Source organism: Borostomias antarcticus, assembly GCF_949987555.1.
Source record: "Borostomias antarcticus genome assembly, chromosome: 6".
NCBI classification, from domain to species: domain Eukaryota; kingdom Metazoa; phylum Chordata; class Actinopteri; order Stomiiformes; family Stomiidae; genus Borostomias; species Borostomias antarcticus.
In genome coordinates, this window is record NC_140239.1 from 27326427 (window position 1) to 27338648 (window position 12222).

Below are 12222 nucleotides of genomic sequence, written 5' to 3' on the forward strand. Positions count from 1 at the left end.
GCGAAGTCAACCAGAATCCAGCAGATTTAATACTAGAACTCCAGCCTGATGGGCAGATGGCCAAGCAGAGCAGAGCCAGACAATCGGCCATGTTACTGAGGTCAAGACTGGGAAACGGAGTCATATCTGCAAGTAAAGAGAAACTAGGCTAGATGAACAAACTGAAATAGAGCATATTCCACCACGTCTACACTCTTCCTTAGTCAAGAACTAACTCTCAAACAGTTGCTTATCTCTTATTAGGGGACTTTGCAGTGTTTCAGTGGCTGGCAGTGCATTTTGGGAAACATTATCTTTGATCAGCAAAAGGACAAAAACAGGCTCTGAGTCAACACCCCCTCACTCCTCCACTACCCACTGATTGCATATCTGAGGGACTTTCAATATAGTAATGCTTCCACCAAGCCCTCCAATCAGGCTAAGAGAATCATCTGTCATTAGGGTTACTTAATACACAAACGAGAATCCTTCAGATGTGCAAAAGCAGGAAGTTGAAGGGGCTAGGGAGGGTTGATTTAGGACAGGGCCAAAGCTCTGAGTGTTAATCAACACACACTCGTCACACTCATCCGCCTCGCTCATGTTAAAATAGATGCATGCATATCTTTACAGGCTCCAGCTCCGGGGCTGAGGCAGGAGGTGAGAACGTAACAGCCAGCGACCGACCACCATGTTCGCGACATAAACACAGCGCGGGAGATCAAACGCCACACAGAAGCGCCACTACTCATGATTCCCACCCAAGCATGTGCCCTTTCTCTCTCTCTCTCTCTCTCTCTCACACACACACACACATACCACAACTTCACAAACACACGCACACGCACCCAGTCAAAGCCACCGCGTCCTATACACATGCGCACAGGGAACAGGCTACGCACTCACACCACAAGGCCATACAAACACACACACACACACACACACATGCTCAAACTAGCTTTTTCCAACCTCCTGTTTCAATCGTGAGATTAAAAAAGAAACACAAAAATAAACTCCACAAGTAGTTCCTTCGAGTCCGCCCCCGCCCCTTCCCCGACTTCCTCCCTCGACGTTTTGTTCTCTGTTCTCGTGCGTTTTTCCTGTGTTCCGTCGGATGACTTGGTGCGGTGTCGGATCCTCCAGGGGCGACGCCCCCGTCACCCTGACCTGCCCCCCCGCCACACTTCCCCATCCATGTGGGGGGGTTATAGTTCGAAGGTCAAAAAAAGGTTGTCAAACCTCAGTCAAGGTCACCCAAGACCCCTCACACCCCCCCCCCCACCTCTACCAGGGTGCTGTAGCTATGAGGGGTCTCTTCATAAACACATCTGGTGGGATTTCTGTCCGTTTCAGCCGTGGTGAAAGAGTCGTTATAAGGGGTCGTGGATGTCGAAGGTGTGTGTGTGTGTATAAGCGTGTGTTTACGGTGTGTTTAGCATGTGTATGTGTGTTTGTAGTGTAAGTGTTTCAGTTTGTGTGTGTGTGAATGGAATTGGCCAGGCCATTGGAGTGGCTGAGGAGTTGATACTATAAGAGTTGGGCAGCACCTGTCGGGTCCCCCCCCCCCCACCCCCCTCCTAGCGGAGCCAGAGTTTGAGCCGCAGCGCGTCCACGCCGTTCAGGTAGTATCTGAACAGCCGCTTGTCTCTAACAAACCCCAGGTTCTCGTACAGCTTCAGGGCTGACTTGTTAGTGATTTCAGTCTCCAGCACGACCTAAGGGCAGAGTGGAGAGGTGGAGCGAGAGAGAGAGAGAGAGAGAGAGAGAGAGAGAGAGAGAGAGTGGGAGTGAGTGACAGACGTGTGATGTGTGTGTGTGTGTGTGGTCCTGGTTGAATAATTGAGTTATGAAATGAACAGTGCATAATGCAGCTGTTGAGAATGTTCAAGATACCCTGGAACAGGAGAATGTTCTAGATACCCTGGAACAAAAGAATGTTCTAGATACCCTGGAACAAAAGAATATTCCAGATACCTGAAACAGGCCACACACCAAAAGAATGTCTCACCCCAGGGGTGGCGCATGAGTCAAAAAATAAATTAACATAATGATTCACTAAAGCCACGCCTACGAAGCCCCTCCTTCTCTCAGGGACACTGACTGCCGGGCGTCTTACCTCATCACAGTCCCCCTCCACCATGGCGTAGATGGCCTTCTTAACAAGGTTAGTACCTAAAAACAAGGATCAAGATAGGGAGCAAGTCAGACACGGAACAATACATTACCCAACTGCCATGCTCAGCTTTGACCTTTTCAGCCACGTAAAAAACAAAACAGCTTCTGTCCCAACAGCTTACGTCCCATCTGTCCCATCCCTTCTGTGTCTCTTCCGTGTTGCTGATTTGAATGAACAGGATGGGTGTCGGCAATGTGTCTCCCAGGGGGCTAGGGGGAGCTATCAACATATTGCTTACACCTATCTGGACCTTTGTGATCTGCAGATATGCTGGGCAGAGCAATGGGCCTCACCAATGCTTTTCCTTCTGTGTTGGGAGTCCACGGCCAGCATGGCAATGTAGCCACGACGGAACATCTTCTTGTGCATGTCCAGCTTACACACGATGGCTCCCACACACTCCTGCTCCACCATGGCCTGTGGGACACACATGCATGCGTGTGCGCACGCAAACACACACACACACACACACACACACACAAAGTACTGTAAGCTATCTCACTGACTACAGGGTACAGTTCTGTACGAAATAACACAAAACACAAAGTTCCTGCAGTTCTTCGAAAAACACAAGGGGACTCTTCCCCGACCCGACCTCTCACCCCCGGTCACCTCTGACCTCTCACCCTTCCCCACAGGTCAGACAGGCCAGCTGATACATACTGCAGCGCATGCCTTCACAAAAATCCGTTGGTATTGAGGACAGACCGGGAACAGGAAGTGAGATGGTTTGCCCTTCTGACATCATAGTAGTGGGTTAACCTCACAAAGCTCTGGAGGCCTGAGAGAGACTTGTGAAACCTCTCCCCACACACAGAACTGAGCGGGCTTAAATAAACTCACCAGGCCTGTCAACGGCAGTATATTTAGAAAAGGATAGGCTGTGTGGTGTGTGTAAGCAAGCGCACAGCGGACTTATCGCTTCATGTTCATCTGTGACTGACATACTGGCTGGTGCTTATATAGGCCGCTGGCTTGTGTCCAGGGCCATAGAGTAGCACTAGTCACACCCAAGATCAGCGCACTACCCCAACGATCCTGACTCCAACTGGCTCACAGGTTTCTATAGTGTGTAGAGATGGGAGGGTGGTGAAGATGTCAACTACACCTCATCTGACAGTCTACTAAACACACTCATGATAGGTCCAGCACAATAGAAGCCTTCTCAGCACAGTGAGGACCTTAGATACCAAATGTAGGTTTTCAGATTAACGTAGTAGCGCATTGCCATACTCACCAGAAAGCAGAGCTGCGGCCAGTTATGAATGAAGTACCTGTAAGTATAAATGGAGTAAGGCTCAGACAAGTCCTTGGTTATCAACCTCATGATTCCCGGCATCTGTAATTCGGACTCGTAGCGGACGTAATGAATCCCGTTGCTCTCTTCCTCCCCGCGGTCGGGCGAGCAGTTGAGATTTAGCCTCGCCAGTTCTGACACCGGCGGCTCCCGCGATGAGTCGGGGTCGGTTCCAACTCGAGGCCGAGGCTCTTCGAGGCCTTCCCTATCTGGGGGCTCGCCCGGTGGTCGGGGGGGTTCCGTGGGGTCGCATTCCGCTTTCCTATCGTTACCGGGGAGGTCTCCAGTTTCAGGCTGGCTTTGGACAGTTTCAGTTCTTGTGATAGTCAGCATGCCGTTCATGCTATTGTTGTTCAAGTGGGGGTGGTTGGTGTTTTTCGAATAAGGACCGTGGTCCTCATGGTGGCAATGATCGCTATTGTTTTGTTCGCTGGTGGTGTCCTCGCCGCTGCTGTCACAGTGTTCCGGGGACGGTCTCGGGTTGGGTCGGTCTTCTGGGTGTTGGTGGCTGTGGCTAACACCATCTTCAGAAGGACTCACCAAGCCGTTCAGTTGCTGCTCCTGGGGTTGCGTTTTGAGGTGTAGCGCTGCCGGGTTAGCATGTGACAGCATGTTTTTCTGATTTTTCTTGATCGACCGTTTGTCCTCACTGACCTGTGGCTCTTGTCCTGCTCCAGAGGTGACCGAGTCCTCCCTACCGCAGCCTGAGTCCTCCTCTTCCCCAGGCTCAACGCTCCCACCCCCGGGGAAGGGAGTAATTTCAGACGGGGATGCTGGCAATGCGCTACTAGGCCCAGTCGGCACTGCAGCCATCCCACTACATTAAGGGGGAGAATTCACGTTTGAAAACGGTTAAATATAATTTCATCCAAAATGTGAAAGGGTTTATAAACAAAGCACAAGTCCCTTCGCCGATTGTTTTGTAAATCCGGAGATTGAATAAGCAATATCGGTTTTCCTAGCGACGCTTGTCGTTGCTTTCTCCTCCGTTTCCCTTCTGCCGGAAAATGCTGTCGCAGCAAACGCCATTGCAACAGTAGAGTGAGCCACTTTACGACAGTCATGGGATTCACTTTTGCTCTTGAGCTGATTGGGGCAATCTCAGCATTATTCCTATTAATAGTACATCATTAAAAAGAAAAAGTAACACAAACCAGTATTGTCATATTTAAGCATGTTGAAATCAAATTAAGAATAGCTGCAAAGGTATATTTATACTCAAGACTCAAGATATCTTTATTGCCATGTATATGGTTCACACATACAGTACTAGGAATTTGACTAACTGTTGTAGACAACATAGGACAGGGTGCAGGACAGGAAAGCACAGCACAGACATTACAGTGCAAAACAGTACAAAAAACATTGCAAATACAAATACATTGCAAGTGCAAAACAGTCCAAAAAACAGTGAAACAAAATTCTGTGCAATGTACAAATTACGATATAGTCTACTGTTAAAAATAAAAAAATAAAGGGGGAGGCACAATTCCAGTGTACCTACTATATACAGAATGGGTGTGGTGAGTGTGTGTACAGTGTGTGTGATGAGTGTAGTGTGGTGGGTGAGTGGTGTAATATACAGTGAGTGCAGTGTGTGTGCCGTTAAAGGATTAGTAAAGGGAAAATGCATGTTTAGCCCTGTTTTAAGGTTACTTACGATCATATACAATGGTTCAAATCAAAACGTTGACAAAACTAGCACTTTTGAGAAAGTCTGATAATTGCTCTACCGCCGTTTAGGTCATACAATGGATGTGGGTGGGCACCGTGAGAAAAATCATTCAAAAACATGTTAAACTCTCAATTTCAAAGACAAGAAACTCACAGAGGTGTTAGTTGGCGTTCTGACATATAATTCGCCATTAAGTAAGATTCTAGTTCATCTGGAAAGGTTTTTTTAAATATTTAGCATAGAGCTATTTAGTCGCAGCACATACGTGTGTAAACATCCGCAAACTAGGTAGCCTAGCAACAACAATAGCTACCGTAAGTATAGTTCCGCTTCCTGAATCCCCTCTGCGGATTGATCTACACATCTACAACGGTCGCATCAATACAAGTCAATGGATTTCATAAAATGATCAATAAAACCGTACAGGATTCATACTTTGCGGCGAATTCGATGTCAGAACACCAACGGACACCAATTACCCCCTTGGTGAGCTTCTTGTCTTTGAAATCGAGAGTTTAACATGTTTTTGAAAGATTTTTCAAGGTGCCCAGCCACATCCATTGTATGACCTAAACGGCAGTAGAGCAATTATCAGACTTTCTCAAAAGTGCTAGTTTTGTCAACATTTTGATCTGAACCATTGTATATGATCATAAGTAACCTTAAAATAGGGCTAAACATGCATTTTCCCTTTAGTACTCCTTTAAGGTATGTGGAATAATCAGAGGTCATGTGCAAGTGGTGCAGGGGGTACAGGGAGTATACTGTAGAGTCAGGGTGGGTAGGGGTGAACCCGAGTCTTGTTAATGAGTCTTATGGCCGTTGGAAAGAAGCTGTTTTTGTGACGGGTGGACCCAGTCCCAATGGCCCTCAGTCTCCTGTCAGAGGGGTATGGGTCAAAGAGACCGTGACCGGGATGGGAGGGGCCAGCCACGATCTTATTGGCCTGTTTTAGGGTCCTGGAGGCGTGTAGGTCCTGTAGGGATGGCAGTCTACAGCCGATCACCCTCTCAGTGGAGCAGATGATGCTCTGCAGTCTGCCCTTGTCCTTGTCTGTTGCGAGAGAAGAGTGGAAAGATCACAGCCTTGGGAGGAGCCAGTTTCACATGCTGCTTCCTGTCAGACAGGAAGTCCACGATCCACCTGCAGCACGCCCTCCAGAGTGGGCGGGAGGATGGTTTTGAAAGCAGAACTTCCCAGGTAACATTACAGGTGAAAGAGCCATGTAACAGGAAATCATGTATTCACTCATCATGTATTTATTTTACAAGCTACCTTTCTTGTATCATTCTATTCAGTTGCCTGCCACCAGAGGGCGTTGGTTGAAATATCTATGGCTGAAAAGGGTACCCTTCTCAGCTGTGGCCAAAATGTTTGTCCAGGGGTGTTATTCCATAGAGCATAAAGTTGGTTGTCTAATTCAAGACTATTTAGTCTATTTTGTATCAGTAAACATGAACTTGCTCTTCCAAACACTGTATCCAAGGTAACTGAAAGATTTGAAGTGTTGATTCTAGCAACCAGTCACAAAGTGTTAAACAACACAATTGTAAACATCAGCGCTGTCAGGAATTTGTGACAGATTACCAAGTCTATCAGTCTCCACCCCCTACTTGTATGGAAGTCATGATCAGCAATCCGCAAACATGCTGCTCAATGGGACAGCCCTTCCTTGGCAGAGACAAGCAGCCAGACGGAGCATAGGGGGTGGTGAGGGGCCTGCAGGGAGGGGTGCAGGGTTGGGGGGCACCGACCCCAGCTGGAGCAGGGTAAGGGGGTGGCAGCTCCCAACCGGGCAGCAGAGGGGGGCTGGGGGTCCCCGGGCCCCAGTATGGGTGTTTGAGCAGGTGGAAAGGATTAGAGGCACTGGAGGGCTGGATAAGGGGTTCACCAGATTACCATGTAAACAGCACGCATGCACGCACACACACACACACACACACACACACACACAAGCAAACACACATTCAAACACAGACAGGCAAACACACGCACGCACGCACACACACACACACACACACACACACACACACACACACACACACACACACACACACACACACACACACACACACCATTTTCTGCCAATTTCATTGGACTTGGAATTCTATAGGCAAGCAACTAAAGTAGAAGAAAATATATGGAGTTGACCCCAAATTTTATCGACACATACACGTGTAGCCAAGTTGAATTGGTTAAACTCACAATACTGCCCACTCATGCCATCGAAGAGCTATTTTTTTAGTGGTGTAAATGGTAGCAGTGTTTATAGCCTATAATTACTGGACCTCAAGGGTCTTTATTTGTCACATGTGACGCACACAAACACAGATGAGTGAGCGGCATCTCTCTCACACACATTCAGTGGTCGCCGGTGGAATTTGTCCTCCATTTATCCTCCAGGAGCAGACAGGAGCAACGACAGTGGCGCACGGGGACCAAGTCCAAGTGGTCAGTCCAAGTTCTGGTTCAGCATGTTTTTGCATGTTTGCATGTTAGTTTCTGCATGTTTTTCGTCTTGGGTTCTTGGGAGCAAACACGGGGAGAACATGCAAACTCTGCACAGAAAGGCCTGGGAGATACCTGAATCCCTGAAAACCCTGAGGAGAACATCACCAGTGCCGACATCGTCCCAAGCGGGAATTGAACTCAGGACCTTCTTGCTGTGAGGCGACAGTGCTAAGTACTGTGCCACCGTGCCACAACCGTGCCACAAGAGGCGGGCATGTGCGTTCGCAAATCGAGGACAGGGGTTCGATCCCAGTGTGGGCAAGTTGCGGGAGGAAGCGATTCTGGCGAGCCTGTTAAGACACTCACACACACTCATGACATGCACACAACCCCCTGTGTTTACTGTCTGCAGTATCTTTTCAGGACCAACAGATGGCAGCATTGTACTTTATTATTTTCTCCTTGGCGCCCATTGTAGATGTGTCTTGAACATAGATGTAGGCCTATTATAGTAAAAGAACGGTCTTAAAAAGGGCTATGATCGCGACAGCCCACAAATTAAATGATGACAGTCCACAACTCCAAATATTCCTGACGGGTCCCAATGTCTAGTAGGCCTATAGAACTTACAGACAGAGAAGCTGGAAGTTTGAGCCGTGGATCCTACGATTCAGACAGAGGGTCGTGCCATCCTGTAGGCTAGGCTTTGAACCTGTCTCTGATTCCTTTCTGGAAAAACTTAAGCGCTACCATATTAAAGCCCTGACAGAGAAATAAAGGATGACAAGATGTGGTAGCCTAGACTGTCTCTGAAGGTGTGTCTTTGTTTAATTGTGTGTGTGTGTGTGTGTGTGTGTGTGTGTGTGTGTGTGTGTGTGTGTGTGTGTGTGTGTGTGTGTGGGTGGGTGTGTGTGGGTGGGTGTGCGCGCGCGCACTCAGGCTCCTCATTGTTTGCATCACACCACTGAACATGTCACTGAGTCAATGTCACACATCATGTCTGTTACAGAGGAAAGCCCATAGCACGTCATGACAGAGAAGTGGACTTGATAGGACATATTTCCAACCTCAGTGAGAATGTACAAACCTTCCTGTGTCAATCCCTCCATGTTCCATCTCTACAGTAACCCAGCCAATTTTACACATCTATCTGCTAATACACCTGATGGTGTTGTTGTTGTTGTTGTGGTTGTTGTTGTTGTTGTTGTTGTTGTTGTCATTTCAGTGTCCAGAGAGATGTTAGTTCTGGAGGTATCCTACACATTTGACCCTAGTGTAGAGGAAGCCTTCATTAACCCTTTTAATACGACCACGTCACCGGCAACATTTTAAAAATATCTAACAAATATTTAATAATATAAAAAAAAATATATATAAGAAATCTAAAAAATTCCTCACTCCAACACTTGCTGAAAGCTGAGAAACTGCGCTTTCTAGTATTATAGGGAAAATCCAATTAATATTCGAAATGTTAAAAGTGTTAAGTACCAACCTCTCCTGAATACCCTCTCAGAGCTCGGGTACGGATGCAGACTACTTGTGTTCATGTTTGGCAGCCTAGGACAGACGCACCGGTTGGTCGTAAGAGGGTTCCAACAACTGGGCATGCCCAGAAAGCAGCTAAACGCCTCGCTGAGTACCGCTCTTTCTCTGCTGTAACTGACATCTAACGGAGATGCTGCTACTTGTGAAGAATGTGTGACAAAGAAAGTTATGCTGCTGGTCCACGGCCTTGTGATTGTGTTTAATTGCACCGTCAGTATGTGTGCCCCTGTATGTAATCTTTTCTGTGTGGACATAAAATAAATTGTTAAAATATGTGTTTGTGTGTGTGTGTGTGTGTGTGTGTGTGTGTGTGTGCGAGAGAAAGAGAGAGAGAGAAACATATTGTATTTACTGTACGTAAATAAGTTTATAACGTGTTTGTTTAGAGAGAGAGAGAGAGAGACAGACAGACAGACAGACAGACAGACAGACAGACAGAAAGAGAGAGAGGGAGAGAGAGAGAGAGAGAGAGAGAGAGAGAGAGAGACCCCACCCTTTGAAAGCTAAGCCTTGGGGCTGAGAACTCTCTGAAGAGCTGGAATCAGGCATGCACAATCAGTTCCCCTCTTTAAATCTCCTTTACAGGCCTATCTACTTGAACAGTCCTCTCTTAATTACTCTCTATCACTTAGCGGCCTGTGACTGGGTTAAGAGAAATGCCATGCAGAGTCACTCGACTGGCACTAACCCCCATCTCTCCCTCTCTCTCTCTCTCTCTCTCTCTCTCTCTCTGAGACTCTCTCTTCCTCCATCTCTCACTTTATCCTCGTCTGTCTCCGTCTCATTTTCCAAGCCTGTCATGTAGCATGTACAGTATGTTCTCTTTCCAGGTACTCTGTCTGTGTCACTTTACCCTCTGGTTCTCTTCAAGTTGAGGTCAAAGGCCACTACAGCTGTGTCCTACAGTCTACCAGTCTAAATGATGCAGATGTGTTGTGATTTAAAGTGAAGGAACCAGAAACAGAAGGAAAAGATCAAAAGCCTCCAGAGAGAGACAAGGGCTGCTACCAAGCGCAATTTCCTCCTCTCCTCTCCTCTCCTCTCCTCTCCTCTCCTCTCCTCTCCTCTCCTCTCCTCTCCTCTCCTCTCCTCTCCTCTCCTCTCCTCTCCTCTCCTCTCCTCTCCTCTCCTCTCCTCTCCTCCCCCCTCCTTCAGAGAGAACTACTTTTTCTCTCTGTTCACTTCTGCTTTTCAGTTTGGCGTGCACTCGTTCTCCCTCCACTTGCATCCCTCCATCCTCCTCTCCTTTTGTTTGGAGCCTGGTCCAGGAGAGCTGTATTTAATTAGTTTCTGTCGGGTTAATTATGGGGTAAAGTTAGGGGGTCGGACCGGAACAAAAGCATGTCAGGCTGGACAGACGCAGGTGCCCCAGAGCGGTTGCCAGATTCCACCGCTCAGATTAAAATGGCCTCTGTCTGCTTCTAGAGTGCTGTCAATCTGCAGAAACGTACCAGGAGAGATTTGGGATAAAAGCGTCGGCTAAATGACTAATGTAATTTAATGTAATTTTCACAGTGTTCTAGGTGTAATGGCAACCCAATATAGCTGCAGTATGTTCGGTTGCAACTTTTTCTTCTCCTGGTCTGTTCTCTTGTCTCCTTGTCTGTGTTCTCCTGGTCTGTTCTCTTGTCTCCTTGTCTGTGTTCTCCTGGTCTGTGTTCTCCTGGTCTGTTCTCTTGTCTCCTTGTCTGTGTTCTCCTGGTCTGTTCTCTTGTCTCCTTGTCTGTTTTCTCCTGGTCTGTTCTCTTGTCTCCTTGTCTGTGTTCTCCTGGTCTGTTCTCTTGTCTCCTTGTCTGTGTTCTCCTGGTCTGTGTTCTCTTGGTCTGTGTTCTCTTGTCTCCTGGTCTGTGTTTTCTTGGTCTCTGTTCTCTTGTCTCCTTGTCTGTGTTCTCCTGGTCTGTTCTCTTGTCTCCTGGTCTGTGTTCTCCTGGTCTGTGTTCTCCTGGTCTGTGTTCTCTTGTCTCCTGGTCTGTGTTTTCTTGGTCTGGGTTCTTGTGTCTCCTGGTCTGTGTTCTCCTGGTCTGTGTTCTCTTGGTCTGTGTTCTCCTGGTCTGTGTTCTCCTGGTCTGTGTTCTCCTGGTCTGTGTTCTCCTGGTCTGTGTTCTCCTGGTCTGTGTTCTCCTGGTCTGTGTTCTCGTGTATCGCCTGCAGCCCTCCATCTCTCTCTCTTATGCCCAGGAAGTTCAGTAGATTGATGAAGGACAGTATTTCTCTTTGCAATATTCAACAGCTGTGAAGTACACATCAAACGACCACTGAAATCCAGTGAAGTACGGATCAAGTAATTTAGAAACACCAAGGGAAGATGAGAACACAAAGAAAATGGAGGAAGGTGTTCTCACTGAATGTCAAATTAACGTCCTCTGCATGCTCTCCTAAATAACTGCATTTCAAACAGGACAAGTGTATAAGATTAAGAATTAAGAAGGAGACATGGCTGTCTTCTGGGGTTTTATTAAAGCCGTACCCTTCGTTCATGTCAATCGAGGAGCATTCCATCCGGGTTGCTCTAAACACCGGTGAAATCCACGGCGAGGCCAACACCCAACACACATGACCCTGGACACTGTGGCGGATAATCCGTGAAAAACGGACAGGAGCAGAGAGAGATATGGTGAGACCTCCTGACACATCCTGTGGAGTTGGGCTTTAGCCGAGAGGAGGCTGGAGAGGGATCGGATGAAGAGATAGGAGGCCAACGCAATTGAAGTGGAGGGAGAGATAGAGAGAGAGAGAAAGAGAGAAAGAGGGAGAGAGAGAGGGATCGGTTTGCTCTTGGGGATGAAAAAAGAGAAGGATAGATGTGGAGGAGAGAGGAAGAGAGAACAGGATCGGTGTGATGTCCAGATGAAGAGAAAAAAAGGGGCGGACAGGTGAGGGGACGAAAGCAGAGGACAAGAGAGGAGAGGACAGCGAAACGAGGACGAGAGGAGGAGGAGAAAAGGAGGATGGAGAGGGGAGAGGAGGTATGTCGAGGAGAGGAGGAGGAGGAGGAGGAGGAGTGCGGCGGGCAGCTCTGGCACCGTCGGGACCCCTCGCCGTGTGACGGTCCCGGGGCCCTTTATACAGGCGCCAGCCCAGCAGGGGGCCAGAGACAAT

The 12222-nt window shown here is 47.9% G+C and overlaps 1 protein-coding gene across 1 annotated transcript; it reads right to left on the reverse strand.

The window, feature by feature from the left end:
- Positions 1-1146: 1146 nt before the first annotated feature.
- Positions 1147-4441, reverse strand: naa30 (N-alpha-acetyltransferase 30, NatC catalytic subunit). Its single transcript, XM_084439904.1, has 4 exons — positions 3393-4441; positions 2449-2572; positions 2096-2151; positions 1147-1694 (listed from the first exon to the last, which is right to left on the reverse strand). Exons 1-4 carry the CDS (start codon positions 4263-4265, stop codon positions 1557-1559), a joined length of 1191 nt encoding a protein of 396 aa, XP_084296030.1. The 5' UTR covers positions 4266-4441; the 3' UTR covers positions 1147-1556.
- Between the last annotated feature and the right edge of the window lie 7781 nt (positions 4442-12222).

Excerpts from the sequence above, each read along its gene's own strand:
- naa30 (XM_084439904.1), bottom strand. The coding sequence starts at position 4,265 with ATGGCTGCAGTGCCGACTGGGCCTAGTAGCGCATTGCCAGCATCCCCG. Across the intron at positions 2,573-3,392 it reads GGCCGCAGCTCTGCTTTCTG|GCCATGGTGGAGCAGGAGTG; the intron begins GTGAGTATGGCA and ends TGTGTCCCACAG. Across the intron at positions 1,695-2,095 it reads TGGAGGGGGACTGTGATGAG|GTCGTGCTGGAGACTGAAAT; the intron begins GTAAGACGCCCG and ends CTCTGCCCTTAG.